We start from the raw sequence: 18399 nt of genomic DNA on the forward strand, positions 1-18399 counted from the left end.
GGCCTCGCTTTATTCTAAACCATTGTCTTCGTCATCCTCCATGGAAGCCACCTCCAGTTGCCTCTCCAAGGAGGACAGGATCCTTGAGTCCTTGGGTAAGCGCTGTTATTCATCTCAGGACTGCATATGCGGCAGGCCAACACAGACGCCATCTTGGCTGCGGCTAACTAGAAGTTGTGGCGGGAGCTTGAGGAATTTCTGCCTGACCTCCCTTCGGACAAACAAGGCTCCTTCAAGGCTGGTCTGGCAGATGCCCAGCCAATTGTGCAGGACCTCATGCGGTCTTCGGTCTACCACATCGACACAGCCAGTAGAAGGCTGTTCCTTGGGGTCGAGATGAGCAGGACGGCGTGGGTGCATGCCACAAAGTTTTCACCTACCGTGCAGGAACAGATCCTAGATCTGCCCTTCGACGTTGTGGACCTTTTTCATTCGTCCACCAATGACGAATTGAAGAAGAAAAAATCCACCGAGACTGCCATGTCCTTGACTATCCTGATAAAGCCGGGTCAGAGATCCTTCCCTCAATCCCAGGCTAGGCCTGAGTTCAAACTCTGAACGTTCTCCGGCTTCAAGGAGTTAAGGAAGCAGCAGAGGATGTGATGCAAGTTCCTCCCCCCCCCCCCCCGCCTCTGCCCCGCCTCGGATGCCAAGAAGCAGTGATGTCGGGGTCGGGGAACACAGCTCGCCTGTTGGGGCTGTCTGGCTCAGTTCCAGGACACCTTAAAGCATCTTTGCAGCAACCTGTGGGTCTTATCTGTGGTCTCCATGGGCCTCAGCCTTTCTCTTGCTCTGCCTCTACCATCATGTCCTCCCCTTCGTCAGATAGGGTCCACGGCTCTTTAACGGGAGATCCTGTCACTATTGGAGATGCAGGCGATGGAACCGGTTCCTCTTGTGGACAGGGGCTCATTTTGCGGTATCCAAAAACAACCAGGCTGGCCTGAGGGTAGTCCCGGACCTGTAATTTCTAAATCTGTCTTTAACACTGGAGCGCTTCAAGATGATTACTCTGCGCACATAGCCGAGTCTCTGTGTGCCAGGGACTGGATGTGTTGCCAGGACCTCAGGGATGCGTACCTGCATATACCCATATATCAACCACATCAAACGTTTCTGCGGTTCACGATTGTCGTACCACTTCCAGTACAAAGTGCTGGCCTGAACTCGGCTGCGCGTGTCTTCACGAAATTGATCAATGCGGTGGCAGGCCTTCTCCGCTTGGAGGGCCATCAACTGTACCCTTATCTGGATGACTGGTTGGTGAGGGCAGGGTCACCCAAAGTAGTAGGGCTCTTATGCCAGAGATTGGTGGATACACTTGATCAGCTGGGGTTTTCCCTCAACCTGAGGAAATCTGTTATGCCCTTCTCAGGATCTAGTCTTCCTTCGGTAGTGTTAGAACACTACCGTTCAGCGGGTGCTCCCCATGCCAGAGAGGCTGATGTCCCTCCGCTAGGCAGGGGGTGGGAGGCACTTTCTGGCCAACTCAACCATCTCGGCTTGGTTCCAATACATTCTGGGCCTGATGGCCTCCTGCGTGCTGACTGTACAGCATGCCTGTCTCAAGATGAGGCGCCCGCAGCTCCACCTGGCGGCCAATTGGGATCAGGAGACGGGGTCTGTCGGACAGGATCCCAATTCCACTGCTCCTTTTGTCGATCTTCGCTGGTGGCAGATGGATGGCAATGTTTCAGTAGGAGCCCCCTTCACCTGACCAGAGCCTTTCCTGGTGGTGACGATGGACTCCTCTCTTTCTGGCTGGGGGGGCCTACTCTGGAGGGCTATGCAATTCATGGAGCATGGTCCAGGACGGAAGCCCTCCAACATATTAATCTGCTCGAGGTCTGGGCAGTGAGCCAGGTCCGCAAGGTGTCTTTGCCCCTAATCGGTGACACGTCGATTCTGGTCTTGACGGACAATTCTACCACAATCTTTTACATGAACAAGCACAGTGGCACCCGCTCCCGCCTACCCTCCGCACTCCCCTCCTATGCATGGAGGCGGTTTCGATCTGGGAATGGGCCCTTACGGAGAGGATTTGGATTTCACCAGTCCACCTGCAGGGGGACAGCAATGTAGAAGCGGAACCGCTGAATAGCTTGGGGTTCAACACCTTTGAGTGGGGATTGCACAACAACTCCTTGTTGCCCCTGTGCCAGCGTTGGGGGGGATTCGCAGACCTGGATTTATTCATATCTCCTCAGCATGCCAAGTGCCCCTAGTGTGCATTATGGGCAGTTCGGGGTCTCGGGTCTCTCGGAGACACCATCCAGATCTGTTGGCACGGCCGCAGGTATTATGTGTTTGCACCCACCCCTCTGCTCCAACTGGCTCTCTGCAAGTTCCGGGCCTCAGTGGGTTGCAGCCTCATCTTTGTTACCACCCACTGGCCTTCGAGACCCTGGTTTTGGGATCTGCTGCAGTAGTGCTCCCAGGGTCCCGTCCAACTTCAAACCCCTAGCTAGGGCTTCCTGGTGCAGCAGGGCGGGACAGTGGTGCATCCGGACCCGGGCAAACTGGCCCTTGCGGCCTGATTCTTCATCAGCTAAGGCTTCAGCATGCTAAATTTTCAGATGGCAACTGGGGCGTCATTCAGGAGGCCTTTGACTTGGTCCCAGTATAACAGCAAATGGACTGGGTTCTGCCATTGGGAATGCAACAAGGGGTGGTACCCTGTCTCCTGTCCTCCAGAGGACATATTGGCTTTCTCTGCGCACCTTGTTTATTCTGGTGTACAGGTGGATAATTGCTATACGTATTTGGTGGCCATCAGGGCTTACACGAATTCCCCAGAGCATTTGTTTTCAGTGGCTAATCCAATGGTTAAGGATCCCCTTAAGGGGTTGTCAAGAACTTTTCCTCCAGTGCACAGGCCGCATCCAGTCTGGGACCTCAATGTGGTTCTGGTGGCTTTGCAACGCAAGCCTTTCGAGCTGATGGCTTCTGTGGACATCCGCTTGGTGACGCTAAAGACGGTTTTGTTGGTGGCTTTCACCTCTGCGCACAGGGTTAGTGACCTACAGGCATTGTCCTTGTGCGAGCACTCTCCACGTTTCACAACGACATGGTCATCTTGCACACTCGCCCACCTTTCTTGCCCAAAGTGGTCTCCCCGTTTAATTTTAATAAAGAGATCTGCCTGCCGGTTTTCTTCCCGAGCATGAAGTTGGAAGCAGAGAACCCTGCATTCCTTGGACCCCAGGGGGTCCTCAAGTTTTATTTATCTCTGATGAAATCTTTCAGGAAGTCTGAGGCATTGTTTGTGACTTTTGGGAGCTCCTCCCCCAACTCTCAGGCTTCCAAGGCTTCCATCGCCTGTTGGATGGTTCATGCCATTTCGGAGGCGCAAACGGCTATGGGCAAACCTGTTCCTGAGTGGATTCATACCCATACGGTCAGAGCGAAAGCCACGGCCATCGCATTTCAGAGACATGCTTCTTGGGATGTCATCAGCAAGATGGCTACTTGGGCCACTCTGTCGGCCTTCTGTAGGCACTATTCCCTAGACGCCAGCTCCAGACGTGATGCAGAGTTCGGGCAGGTGGTTCTGAGGAACCTTTTCGCTTCATCCTAGATGTGAGGCAGGTTATCGCAGGTCCACCCTATGTTTTTGTTCGCTGGAATCACCCACAAGGATGGTGGAAAGAGGACGGAACATATGAGTAATATCAGTCACTCACTGTAGTGACCAGAGTACTCGTAGAACTAGTCCCCTTTCCTCCATACATCCCACCTTCCCACGCTACTATGCCAAGGGCTAAAATGTACTAAGAGTAACCAGGTTTCTTAAGAGTCTGATGTGTTAAAGGGGACAGAGGTGAGGCGCCGGAGGCCGGGCGAGCTGTGCCCCACGCGCTTAGCTAATTTTAAAGGGGAAGCTCGATTTTTCGCTGCCAAAAGGTTCCGGTACCGTCCCCATGTTGGGGGACTCCCACAAGGATGGAGGAAAGGGGACTAGGACTATGAGTACACAAGTCACTATGGTGAGTAACTTAAATTTCAATCTCAGCAAGCAAGAGTGTCAGTCTTAAGGCTCCCGAAAGTACTATAGCCAAGAGCACGAGTCCTTAAATGGTGGTGAGCTCTGTAGTCATGATGCCCCCACAATGCTGACTTTGTTAAAAGTGCTATGAAGGGGAGCTATTTTCTCTGGCATTAGTGTAAGTGCTATGGACAGGAAATCCTTTTTCTGGAATGCAATATCGCTAAAAAGAGCTATGGAATGTTTCTGGAATGGGACCTCTGTGAAGGCACTATGAGCAGGAGCATTTTGTAATTACCTAGGAACAAGGCGACCACAAGTAGTACCTCAACAAGGTTATATGTATGGCATGTTTTTACGTTGCCTTTAATGAATACCCACAGATACTAAGCCAACTAAACTTTGACCTTGAAACCCTCGACTGGGGTTCCCATGGCACGTAGTATCAGAGCGTTGATTGCTGATTTGTAGGAGATGGCTCGCAGAGGAACACATGTGGAGGATGGGCATGCTGACATGTAGGCTTCTGATGAGAATGACTGCGTAGGGAACCGATGTGGAGTAATGTGCAGGTGTGCATAGAAAAAGCGCATCTGGGGCTTCAACAAGGCCTGGCTTCTGGGGGTGGAATCAAGCTTCTTGCCTTGCCTATTCTCTGCACATAGACTATAATTTCCAATTCAGAGCGCATGGGCGTAGCTTAAATGAGAGGCCTCCACGGTAGTCTTAGTTTTGCTCTGTGAACTACAGCTACATTTTTTCACTTTTCGGCGGAAAAAGTTTGTATTTTTGTCAAAAAAGAGCCTGCATGCTCTTCTCTCCATCTGCTGACATTGAGGATCCATTTGTCGGTGAATTTCAGTGCCCCAAAGGGCGAAGATCGTCGACATTTCATGCCTACTCCACACCTCCAGCCATGACTGAGGACAAGGAAGGAAGGAAGATCCTTTTTCAGGCCCTGCACCAGATGTGGGCTACGGAATGTATTTGTAGATGACACATCTCCAATGCCTCTACTGTCTTCACCCGGACCACAAGGAAGGAGAGTGCGAGATCTGCCTCTGCTTCTCCAAGAAGCCAAAAAATCCCACCAGGGGGTGCGTGAGCATGGCTGCCTGAGCCTGCGTCTCCTCAATCAGGCTGAATCATTCTTTAATTAAAACAGTATAAACTGCAATTCTCCAGTTTTCCTTCCTCCGTTCCTGTTACTTACCTTATGGGGCTCCCCTGACTGCATTTCCAGCAAAAATTGGACCCGCCTTTATCAACTTCGGCTCAAGCCTCGGGACGGCCTCCTCCCGCTCTTTCATCAGGCCAGCCTTGCGAGATCCTTCCCGCCTCGTAGTCACCTGAGGCGGCAGTCATCCACGGCACACCCGGTCTCAGCGGCAACCCCTGGTTCCTCCACATGCCCTGTGCAGCCCCTGAGCCCCTCTCCTCGGCTCGGGGTCTGGGTTGCGACTACTCTCCACGGAGCCAGTATCGGACCAGCTTGGTTCCACAGAGCCAACATCGGACCTGCTTCGGGGCCTCTCCCGCGGCCCTTGGTGCCCGACTTCATCGTGCTGGTGCCGGATCCTCCCCTTCCACACACAGGGTCCTTGTGGACGGTGAGGGTCGGGTCCAACTTGAGCGGTATCGGCCGGAGCCTCGGGACGCCCTCCTCCCACTCTCTCTTCAGGCCGGCCCTGCGGGATCCTTCCCGCCTCGCTGTCATCCAAGGCAGCACGGTTAACCCCGGAGCCTTCGCAAGCTCTGTGCAGCCCCTGGAGCACCTCTCATTGGGTCCGGGTGAAGCCACAGCCAGCTACAGTCCAGCTGCAGTCCGGATCCGAGCCCTCCACTTCCACACACAGGGCCCCAACGGACCGCGACGGTCGGATCCGACTTCATCAGCATCGGCTTGAGCCCCAGGACTGCCCCCTCCCGCTCTGCCATCGGGTCAGCCCTGCGGGATTCTTCCCACCTTGCTGACATTCAGGGCAGCAGTTATCTCCTCCCACCACTGAACACCCGGTACCAGCGGCAGCCCCTAGATCCTCCTTACGCCCTCTGCAGCCCAGGAGCCCCTCTCCTTGAGTCAAGGGTTTGGGTACAGCTGCAACCATCCTCTGAGCCCGCATCGCACCATCTTTGGATTCTCTCCTGACTGCCGGGCTCCTCACAGCCCTTGGAGCTCCCTCTTCATCCCACGAGGTCCGGATCCTCCTCTTCCTCACTTGGGGTCCTAGCGAGCCTGCATCACTGCTCTGTGGCCCTCTTCTGCACTGTGCCGGGTCTAACCAAGCCCGCGATCATCCGTTGTGCAGGTTTCAGTGCCCCTCGGGTCACCTACCTGGCTGGACCTGTGACGTGTCAGCTCTGGGAGTCCCGTCCATGGTTCTGAGGCGCCCTGCCTCCTTGACGGCCCCCTTCTCCGCTACACTGAGCCCTGGGGAGCCTCCAGCCACACCTGGAATCAGCTCCAGGTCCTCCTGAGTGATAGTACGAACTTCGGACGTGCTCTGTGGTGACTTTCTTCATTCTACTCTGATACCACCCACAGCTGGCCGCTGGTCTCCCCCAGGCATCACTTTGAGTACTTACTCCTATGACTCTCTGGGCTCCTGCTGATCATCTCTCTGCATTGGTCCTGTAACCACCGGATAACCTATCTGCTCACACTCAAGTACAGCGGCCCGAATCTGATACACTTTCTTGCCCCAGGCACTTGTTCTCCTCCAACCACGTCCTTGAGTGCTTACTCCCCCTGACCCTACTAGGTCCTGCCGGTAATCCTTCAGCACTAGACTCGTGACCCCCTTGCTGCAATTCAGAATTACCACCTCACTTTCCTGCCTCAAGCACCTGGACTCCTCCAACCTCTGTCTCGAGATCCTACACCCTCTAACTCTTTGGCCCGTTCCGGCTGTCTCTCACCATTGTCTTGTGTCCACCCTTGACACCATCCTCAATTGGACTCACCAACTTGAATCCCCCTGTACCTACTCCCGCTGACCCTATGCGATCCGCCATATCTACCTTCCACCTCACCCTCTCCCCTCCCTTCCCCCTCCTCTCCCTCCTAATCTCCTCGTTTCTCCTTATGCCTCGTCCCCTCCACTATCCTTTCCCCCACTCCCCCAGCATCCCTCCTTCCCTTTCTCACCGCCCTTACCTTCTTTACCCCCCCCACTTCCAACCATGCTGCCCTCATGAACGCTGCTCTTTGGAACGATAGATCCATCTGTAACAAAACCGCTGCTACCCTTGATCTATTCTTTCGTCTTAACCTTCATTTCCTCTGCCTAACTGAAACCTGGATTCCCCCTCATAACACCTCTGTCCCCACTTCCTTGACAACCTCTTCTTCTTTCCTCCATACTCCCCACCCCTCTGGACGTGGTGGAGGCGTCGGTCTCCTGTACCACCCTAAATACATCTCCTCCTCTCCAACTCTCCCCTCTTTCTCTTCCTTTGAATTCCTCTACAAATCTTTCTCTTCTCCCCACCCTATCCTTCCTGATCATCTATCGTCCCCCTGGCCCTCTCTCCTCCTTCTTTGAAGACCTGGATCACATCCTCTTACTTATTTCTCCCTCCCCATCTCCTCTAACTGTACTTGGCGACTTTAACATCCATCTTCCTTCTCCCCCCCATTCTCCTCCCCTACTCTCTATCCTTGATTCTTACCTCCTCTCCCCCCTTCCCTCATCCCCTACTCACTCCTCTGGTTCCACTCTTGACCTCATCTTCAACTCCTCCTATCCCTCCTCCCCTGTCTCTTCTCTTCCTGTCTATCTCTCTGACCATGCCTTACTCTCGTTCTCCCTCTCTCCTCCTCCACTATTACTAATCCCTCCCCTCCAATCTTCTCACGTCGCGACCTGCGTGATTTCGACACTACCCTCTTCTCTGACACCTGCTCTTCTTCTCTTCCATCTCACCAAGACTTTGCACTACTCTCTCCCAATGATGCTCTCTCTTCCCTTTCATCTTCTATCTCCACTACCCCCGACCAACTCTATCCCCTTTCTCTCTTCCGCCCTACTCTGAAACCTCCTCAACCCTGGCTTACTTCCCATCTCCGCTCTATGCGGCACCTTCTCAGACGGTTAGAGAGACTATGGCTCAAAAGTCCCTTGCTCTCCAATCAAACCTCTTACTTCTCTTACCACGCACTTTACAACTCTTGTCTTGCAACGGCCAAATCCTCCTACTACTCTAACCTTCTTCAATCTCAAGCCTCCCATCCTCGGATTTTTCAAACTCTTTCCTGCCTTCTCTCTCCTCCCACTCTTCATCCCTCATCAAATTCCACACTTTCTCCCTCTGACTTTGCCAACTACTTTTCCTCCAAAATCATCATACTCAGGCAAATAATTAACTCCCTCTCTGACTTCCCCTCTCCTCCTCTCGCCTCTCCTCCCTCTTCTATCATGTCTGTCTTCTCATCTGTTTCCCCTTCTGATGTCTACTCCCTTCTATCCAAAGCCACCCCACATCCGCCCCCTCTGACCCTCTCCCCTCTGTTCTCATCCCTAAGATCTGCCCTCTTCTTATCCCTTACCTTACCATTTTCTTCAGCTCTTGCCTCTCATCTACCTTGCCTTCTGCTTTCAAACATGCAACGATTATTCCTATTCTCAAGAAACCCTCTGCTGATCCACTGCTCACTGCTAACTACAGACCTATTTCTCTTCTGCGTTTTCTTTCTAAACTCCTTGAACGCCTTGTCTACTCTCAACTCTCTTCCTTTCTCTTCTTCCTCCATTCCAATCTGGCTTCCGTCCCAAACATTCCACCGAAACTGCCCTCACCTCTATTCTCAACTTCCTCCTCTCCGCTCGTCATGCGAAGCAATCCTCTATCCTTATTCTCCTTGATCTCTATGCTGCTTTTGACACTGTCGATCACCCACTCCTGCTCCACACTCTCTCCTCCTTCGGGTTCAAAGGCCCTGTCCTAAAATGGCTATCCTCTTACCTTACCTCTCGTTCCTTTGCTGTCTCATGGGGAGGCCAGACCTCTCCTTCCTTCCCACTTAGTTACGGTGTTCCTCAAGGCTCTGTACTTGGTCCTTTCCTCTTTTCTCTCTACACCTCCCTCATTGCCCCTGTTATCTCCTCCTTTGGCATCTCCCATCATTTCTATGCCGACGATACTCCACTCTTTCTCTTTCTCCTCCTTCACACCTGACCTCCACCTTAAACTCTCCTCTTGTCTCAAAGCCATTAAGAACTGGATGTCCTCCCGGTTTCTCTCACTTAACACTGATAAAACCGAAGTCCTTTTCTTCCCCTCTAATACTCTTCCTCCTCCCTCTCCTCCCCCTTTCATCCACTTTCCGCCTTCCAATCTCCCTATCTCCACTCATGCTCGCAACCTAGGTGTTCTCTTTGACTCCTCTCTCACCTTCTCGCAACACATTTCACTCACCTCCCGCTCCTGCAGATACCACCTCTACAATATTCGCAAAATCCCTCCCTCACATTCCATGCTACCAAACTCCTAATCTCCTCTCTCATCTTTTCCCGCCTCTTCTATTGCTCCTCTCTAATCTTCGGTCTTCCCTCATCTCAGCTTACCCCTCTCAAATCTATTTACCACTCTGCTATTCGTACCCTCTGTCTCCTTACCTCCCGTGACTCGATCTCCGCTTCGCGCTCTCACCTTGGCTGGCTACCTTTCCACCTACAACTAAATTCCACTTTCTCTGCCTGTTTTTCAAAACCCTCCATTGTCTTGCTCCTCCCTATCTCTCCTCCCTTCTCTACTCCTACTCCCCCTCTAACCCCCTTCGTTCTGCTGACCACTTCCTTCTCACTGTTCCCCCTTCCACCTGTGCTTCCTCCTGGCTCCGTTCCTTCCAACTTCTTGCTCCTCTGCATTGGAACGCTCTCCCCCTCTCAATCTGCTCTTCTACTTCCCTCACCTCATTTCGCACTTCCCTTAAATCCCTCCTCCTCCACTCCCCACCTTGAAGCACCCCCCTGCCCTCTTTACTCCCCCCTGTTCTTTTTTCCCCTCTTTTAATTCCTCTCTGCCTTCTACCTTTACATTCTTCCTCCCCTCCTGTTACATTTATTCAATCCTTCCCCTGCCCCTCCCCCAACATTCCTGTTCCCACTCCACCCCCCCCCTCTCAGTCAATTGCTCTTTGCACTGTTTTGCTGAATGATTCAAGTTGTAATTTGCTCATAAAGTTATTGTTATTACTCTGTATTTTGTTGTTCCAATGTACAGCGCCTTGGTGTAAAGCGCTCTATAAATCAATCAATCAAGAAAACGATGAAGGATCGACCAGTGGTTGAAGTGTACAAAAAGAAGTAGTGGAACTATGTTCCCTGCTGGCCTGCACCCACTCCCCACAAACTCCATCACCACGTCCCCTCCCACACACAATACACACCCCGAAAACTCGCACCTGCTGTTTAAGGGAACATTCAGTGCAGTGCACTGAAAGTGCAAGTTTCAACTTCTTCCTACACTTTTAGTTTAAAACGAAACCATTCTGGAACGATTTCTTTTTAAAATAAAAGTATAGGAGCTGTAAAAGTTCATTTAAAAAAGTAGTGGAGCACCGCTCCCGACCGCTCCCACTCACTTCGACCACTGGGATCGACGCAATGGACTGGTGGCATGGCTAAACACCGACTTTTTGCAGTTGACATTATAACTGCAAACCTTCCAAGTCCTTTGAGGGCGCTCCATCCGTGAGTGCCCAAGACGAGGCCAAGTCCGGTTCCAACGGGGTCACCACGCAAGCGGGTCCCGCAATGGACAGGGCGCAATCAACCTCACCATCTGCCTCCATCGCCAGCCAACGTTCAAGCTCATCGTCAAAAAGGAAATCGTCCAACACCGTCTAAGTTGCAGGAAAATCCCAAGAAGCCAATGACGGTGGAAAAGGTGGCCGACCTGCCCAAGAAGGCCCAGGTGGCACAGGAGAAGTCTTTGTCAATGATTGAGCTGGTGGCGGCTGCTCTCTCGAAGTCCAAAGGGGCTGACCCAGTGAAAGTAACCCCTACTGTCCCCAAGGTGTCACTGCCTCTGAGGCGGGAAGCCTCCCCTGTGACAGTGGCAAAGCCTGCTAGCTTGCCGGAGAAGAGAATGCCATCTCTGAGCCCGGCTCCGACCCCTCAAGGTGCAAAGAAAGGGGGGGGGGTGGCACGAAGAAGTCCCAGGCCATTTACCAAACCACAGAAGTTTCGTCCACAGACAAGGACCTGGAGTCCCTGCACACGGTCCACGAGGACATGGAGGATGACGGTGGCAAAAGTGATGACGACAGTGCAGGGCCTAGGGTTCTGATCGCGCCAGCTCAGCCGAGGGATGTATCCCGGACATCCTATTGACCCTACACACTTTGTCCAGAAAAGGATGCCGCAGGTCCCTGTCCCTGTGGCCCCCGATTAGCCTCCAGCTAAGAAGAGGAAGCGTCATCCGAAGCCCCTTTTTCAGCCTTCACATTTGCGTCATATGCACCCACCGGTGGACCCAGACATAGGGACGGACACGGCAACGACGGACGATGACGATATCGTCACAGCGGGCAGATCTCCGCAACTGAGGGCATCCCCACTGGATGAGGGGGGGTTGTTTCATTCCATCATTGCCAAAGCTTCTGAGCCTTTCCAGCTTACGCCTGAGGAGACCAAGAAGGAGAGTTTCCTGTACCAGCGGCGCCGGGCTAAAAGGAAGACCATCATGGCAGTACCCCATTCTGGACAACTGGGAGGAGGCCCTGGCCCTCTTGAAGAACCCTTGCACGGACCTGGCCAAGCGCGGCATAGGCTGGAGAAAAAGTACTGGGTGCCGGAGTCTGCACCCAGGTGATATGATTGCAACCATTACCAGACTCAGTGGTTTTGCTGACAGCAAGGAAAAGGTTGTCGAGCCCTTCCTTGTCATCCTCATTCCCTCCAGACAGCGAGGGGAAGAAGTTCGACGCCATGGGAAGGTAGGTCATATACACTGCTGCGTCAACCATCAAGATGCCCAATGCACTGGCGATCTTGGCCAGGTATGACAGGGAGCTGTGGTACAAGCTGGCCTGATTCTGGAGTTCCTCCCCAAAGGCAAGATGATGGTGGTGATCGCCCTCTTCCAGGAGGGAGAGGTGGGTTCGGACCACGCCATCACAGTGGCGCTGGACATTGCTGACACAGGGTTCCGGCAGATGGGGAACGGTGTCTGCCTCTGTCGTCAAGGCTGGCTCAAGGCCACAAATTTCCACCTGGAGGTCCAGGCGAGGGTACTGCACATGCAGTTTGATGGAGATAACCTTTTTGGGAATGCCGTCGATGAGTCCTTGCAGGCCATCAAGGCGGATACAGAGACAGACCGTGCCCTGGTCACTCTCAAGCAATACTGCTCTTCTTCACGCTCCTCCAGAGGGAAGTCAGGCAGATTGATGAAAGGTTTCTCCTCTGTGTACTGCCAGCCCTCCAGGTCCACGACCCAGGAGGCTTACAGAGGCCGTTCCAAGGCCTACAGTGGGGGTTGTCAGCACCGCCGTTGTCCTCAAGGCAGGACACCAGCACCGAAGCAGGACTGGACCAGCCATGGCATCGGGCCCCAACCCATGCACCCCGGTGGGAGGCCGGCTCATGGGATTCATCAGCGATTGGAAGATCTCCACCGACAGATGGGTGCTAGATGCTCTTGCCCAAGGACATACCCTGGAGTTTCAGCACAGGTGTCCGCGGATCCCTGTGGTGGCCCGGAAGGGTGCAGAACATCCCTCAACTCTTATAAGTGGTACAGACCATGCTAAGAAAAGGGGCGATGGAGCTGGTTCCACGATGACTCCGGTGCTCCGGAGTCTATTCCAGATTCTTTTTAGTCAAAAAGAAAACCGGAGGCCCATTCTAGACCTGCGCCGTCTCAACAAGTACCTCGAGTCCCAAAAATTCAGGATAGTCGCATTGCAGCACGTGCTCCGCCAACTGGAGGAAGGAGACTTCTTGACGTCGCCGGACCTGGAGGATGTCTACGTCCCCATTCACAAGAAGCACCGAAAATTCCTATGCTTCGCAGTGCAGGGACAGCACTATCAGTTCAAGGCCCTCCTCTTTGGCCTAAGGTCGGCCCCCAGGGTGTTCACGAAGTGCCTGGCACCAGTGGCGGCCCTTCTGCATCCACGGGGGATACACATGTACCTGTACCTCGACGACTGGCTCATCGGGGCCAGTTCGTGAGAATTAGCCGTCGAACACACAGACGACTGTCCAACTTTTGACAGATCTGGGATTCTCCATCAATTATCTGAAGTCCTGCTTGACACCATCGCAGAACGCATTGTTTCTAGGAGCCAGACTCAACACGGTCTCCTGCCTAGCGTCGCCCTCGGAGGAGTGAGTAGCGGCCATGCTGGGAAGAGTGCAACGGCTGTTGGCACTGAAGACCGCCACGGTGCGGACCATCAAGTCACTGCTCGGCATGATTGTTGACTTGCATCTACCTTATAGGGCTCTGCAGGTTACGGATGCAACCTCTTCAGGAGTTCCTGGACTCTCGCTGGATACAAGTGTCTGGAAGCTTTGCGGACAAGATCCCTCTCGATGAGAGTTCCGTCGGGCAATAAGGTGGTGGGGCGTTGCCTCCAACATCGCTCAGTGCGCAGGGTTTCAAAACCCTACATACCAGGTAACGATCACCACAGATGTTTCCCTGGAGGGCTGGGGAGCCCACACCGGACGTCTGCATGCCAGAGGCCTGCGGCTGCCGGTGGAGAAGGATCTCCACATCAATACCCTGGAGCTACGGGCAGTGTTCTGGGCCCTCAAGTCATTCCTTCCATCTCTGAAGGGCAAGGTGCTGAGAAGCTTCACGGACAACCCCACCACGATATTGTACATCAGAAAGCAGGGGGGCACTCTATCCCCAGCGCTCTCCAAAGAGGTGCAGGACTTGTGACACTGGGCCGACGGACAAGAGATGTTCATAGTCCCCTTCCACCTCGAGGGAGTCAGGAACACCCTCACCGACTCCCTCAGCAAGGAGTTGCGCTCCTGCCATGAGTGGGAACTTTGACAGGTTCAAGTGGACCGCATCTTCATCAAGTGGGGCAGGCCCCAGATTGATCTGTTTGCAACGACTGCGAACTCAAAATGCCAGAGGTTTGCCAGCAGGTTCCACCAACTAAGGAGTATGGGGGATGCATTCTCCTTCCCGTGGGAATGCTCGTTTCTGTACGCGTTCACGCTGTTGCCTCTCCTGCTATGAGTCATCAACACACTCAAACATTGTGATGCAGGATGATGCTCATTGCCCCGGCGTGGCTGTGGCAGATTTGGTACCCTGACCACCTCAGCCAGTCAGAGTTGCCTCCGGTCAAACTGCCAGTAGTCCCGGATCTTCTCATCAGAAAAGGAGGCACAATCCTGCATCACGACCCTGGATCACTGAACCTGAGGGCTTTGCTCCTGCAGCCCTAGAGTTTGGAGGGAACGGGTTTCCAGCAGACTGCAGGGAGGTCTTTGCCAAGGCCAGAGCTTTGTTGACATTGAAGTGCTACCGTCACAAGTGGAAGCGTTTTGCTACGTGGTACCGGTCGCAGACGACCACCCCTCTGAAGGTCACGGCCCTTCAGATTCTCCCGTGCTTGTAATGCTTGGCCAGGGACGGACTGGTGCATGTCTCTATCAAGGTGCATTTGGTGGCGATCTCCCGCTACACCAGGTCACCAGGAAGATCTTCACTTTGGTCTCACTGTCTCGTCAAGGAGTTCCTCAAAGGGCTATTTCGATCTTTCCCACCGGTGAAGGCTCCTGCACCGGCGTGGGAAATCAAGGTGGTGCTGACGAGGCTCATGGAGGCCCCCTTCGAACCTATGCATCAGGCCCTTCCCAAGTTCCTCTCGCGGGAAACTGCTTTCCTTGTGGCCATCCTCTGCCAGGAGGGTGGGTGAGATCCAGGCCCTGACTTTCCACGAGTCGAGGGTGGTGATGCAGACACACCCCTAGTTCATGCCAAAGGTTCCGTCGGATTTTCACATCAACAAGCCTTTGGCGTTACCTGTGTTTTTCCTGGCTGAAAGGGCATTGCACTCGCTGGACGTTGCTCCTGCCCTGAAGCTCTACGTGACACGGAAGACTTCTCAACTGTTCGTGAACTTTGGTCACGTGAACCATGGGAAGGCCTTGTCCAAGGCTTCCATCTCAAGGTGGCTCTCCGGCTGCATCACGCACTGTCATCGGTTGTCGAACCGACCGCTGCCCGGCCGTCCGAGAGCACACTCCACCAGAGTGATCGCTTCAACGACCGTGTTCCTGTTTGGTGTGCCTCTCCTGGACATCTACAGGGATGCTACGTGGAGGTCCACGCACACCTTTACGCAGTTCTACTGTGTCGACAGGGATTCCAAATGGTAGTCCAGAGTCAGTCAAGCAGTGCTACGCAACCTGTACGGTTGAGGTGAGTCTGTTCCAGAGGTAAGGGTAATTTCTTCTGTTGAGCCTTGCCACCTCCCGTGGTTGTGTGATGTTGTACTGCTATGTATTTGTTATTTATGAGCATGTGAATCCATGCCAGATCCCATGCTGGAGAAAGAACCAGTTAATTACCTGTAAGTATTGTTCTCCAGCATGGGTCTGGCATGGATTCCAGGTTATCCAAAATAACGCCATCAGAGCTGCCCTCAACATCGCCAGATCCTCTCACATCTCCGATGTGAATCCATGCCAGAACCATGCTGGCAAACAATAGTTACAGGTAAGTAATTTATTCCTTTTTCTTCTGAGGGGGGAACAAACACATGGTAATAGGCCGTTAGGGTACTGGGCATCAGGGGGTCTTTCTCATTGGCAAAGGGGGATACCATGCCTCATCCAATCAAGCCATGACATCTCCCAGTAGTTGTTTCCTCCCCTGTGATCCTCCCTCATATAGACCCCAGGATCAGGTAGCGGCTGCCATCCCCTGGCCACATAGGGAGAGGTCACTGCTGGGGAATCTGTGATGACTCCATTGGCTTCATCACAAGCCACTGGTAGAATTTGAAAACGCCACTTACTATATGGGAGTTTGATAGAATCAGAAATCCACTGTAGAAAATAGAAAGGGCTGAAAAAACCTCCAGGATGAGCTGTGACGTTGGCATACTGAATCCAGGGCTAAGGTTCAGTCTTTCGTAGAAAAACAAAGCAGCCACTTGGTTATAGGTAGTCAGAATGCAGAGAAAGGCATAGGGGCACAGGGATAGACCAGGAGGAGGACCAATGAAGAATCACAAGACAACAAAGGAAGGAAAATGACACTGAATGGCAAACCGCACAAGCATACAACCTCCTCTTATGGTGTTTTACCTCCTTTTCATCCCAGTGAATTGAAGTATAGTGGGACATGAAGATGCCAAGCTGTGAATTTTACTGTATTAGTTTGACCATACTGTTCTCCAACCTCATGTTATTAAAAACATTCACCCTTTTATATGATCTGTTTTTGACTAGGGCACTCTTGGCTCAGGCTGGTCAGTCACAGAATTAACATTTTGCAGTTTGACCTGCTGTGCAACTTCTAGGTATTCCCGGGCAAATGAGCTACCCAACTCGTTGGATTTCCCGAGCTCTTTCTCATGCCTCTTAATCATCCAAACATTATATTGTGTATTAACTTCGAGTTATCCTAACCTGCCTTAGAAACAGTCCAATAATCGCAATACTTTAAGACATGCCCTTCTTTCTGCATTTCAGAACTATCCTCCAGCTAACAGGACTGACATTCACATATGCTATCACAAAACAATCTTCACCTTCTGCATCCCACCTTCACTTTTAGTTTGTAGTATTTATTTCCTGCTTTCCCATCCTCTTTTTTTCCCCTTTCTCCTGCCACAGATTAGCGTCTGGATACCCCACGCCAAAGCACTCTGAAACTACCCCAATGGTGTTTTTGCACAATATAATATCCTCTCTTGACATAATAATCGGATTGTTTTCTTTGTAATCCACCCCTCCTCATGCACGTTTAACAATGTTAGTGCATCAGCCTACTGGGTGTAAATCTGGCTGCCATCTTGGAATGGGACGTTACAACTAACCACGACAAGCTCTCTATAGAAAACTAACAGTAACACCTAAGTTGTTTTATTCATTGAGTCAGAAAAAAAGACTGTTTGCATGTCTACCATAACAATTCATACTAACAGCTATTGTATATATGTATCCTTTCAAAATAAAGATTGCCTTAAATTTGGGGAAATGTATCCAAACTAGCCTGGATTCCTGTTAGAGCTAATTTTGAAATAAGTTGAAAATAATCAGACCCAAGCAGTGCTACACGTTTATATGAAGTGGACTATAACCTCAAAATAACAGTTTAGATGTTAAAACTCTCTGTCCAGGTTCAGCTCACACCACTTTCTGTTGCCTGGTGAAAGTCTACATGTTTGTATAATTGTGTTTGAGGCTCTTTTCTTCCATGTTAGGCTGCAATTAACCATTGCCTTTCTATATGTTAGGTTAAATTTCCTGCATGGCCAGCTGAAGGAGGAGTACACTGGTCTCCACACGCACACTAAGGAACTGAAAACCTCATTAAACCATACACAGCTGGAGGTCAACCGCTGGCAGGCTCGCTTCGATGAGCTGAAGGATCAGCACCAGAACATGGACATCTCTTTGACCAAAATGGACAATCACTGTGAGGTACAAAGAAAGAGCACTTACGGAAATGTTTGTGTCTGCATCTCTCTTATGGCGTTTTCATGCCAAATAAACATGGACAAGAAATTTGCATTTAGAAAATCGTTCAATATTTTTTCTTGTATAATGATGGTCATGACGTTTGTTGCCATTTGCTTCTGGAAGTTGTATGCACTGGTTCGTGGCCAGTTTATTAACCTTCACTTTAAGATTCCACGATATAGAATGTTCTTTCTCTTTCCCACAATGTTCTATTATCACACTTCTGCTTGGGAGTTTTAATTTCATGTTCCCGGATACCACCATTTTTTTCTTTTGCCACTTAGTGATCAACAGTGGTTGTTATGCGCTTGGGAGCCTCTGTTCCAGGATACACTGTGTTCCATTTTCCCCTTTACAATATTCAGTGGTTGCTGGCGTGCATTTGGAAATCTTCACTCCATAGCCGGGTTGCAGCAGCCAAACCCTCTCCCCCCCGTAGTCCACCCAGCCCACTCCTCACAATGTTAATGGTTTGTTGGTAGGCGCGTGAAAGCCTGACTTCCAGTCTCTGGTATGCAGAGTGGTTTACTCTGTCTTGCCAGGCGTATTGGTTGAAGTTACAGTCTTGGGAACCACCACTCCAGGTTCCATGATGCAGCACCATTTCTCTATTTTGTCCATTCTAATTGGCTCTGTGAACTGTTTCATCAGCCTCTTCTCTATGCCCTGGTTTGAATCTGCAGCTGGGACTCTCATTCTCTACCATTAGCCATATTTCTCCTTCCAAGTGACCATCCCCCCTCT

At 51.8% G+C, this 18399-nt stretch overlaps 1 protein-coding gene across 3 annotated transcripts in view; it reads left to right on the forward strand.

Moving 5' to 3' along the window:
* Positions 1–18399, forward strand: part of CCDC88C (coiled-coil domain containing 88C) — a 916777-nt gene that overhangs the window by 612827 nt on the left and 285551 nt on the right. For all 3 annotated transcript variants that reach the window (XM_069637440.1, XM_069637439.1, XM_069637438.1), the window contains exon 22: positions 17430–17616. In XM_069637440.1, coding sequence (XP_069493541.1) covers positions 17430–17616 — 187 coding nt within the window. The remainder of the gene's footprint in view (positions 1–17429; positions 17617–18399) is intronic.

The sequence above is a fragment of the Ambystoma mexicanum genome, chromosome 14 (assembly GCF_040938575.1).
Source record: "Ambystoma mexicanum isolate Mex_15411 chromosome 14, UKY_AmexF1_1, whole genome shotgun sequence".
Lineage (NCBI taxonomy): Eukaryota > Metazoa > Chordata > Amphibia > Caudata > Ambystomatidae > Ambystoma > Ambystoma mexicanum.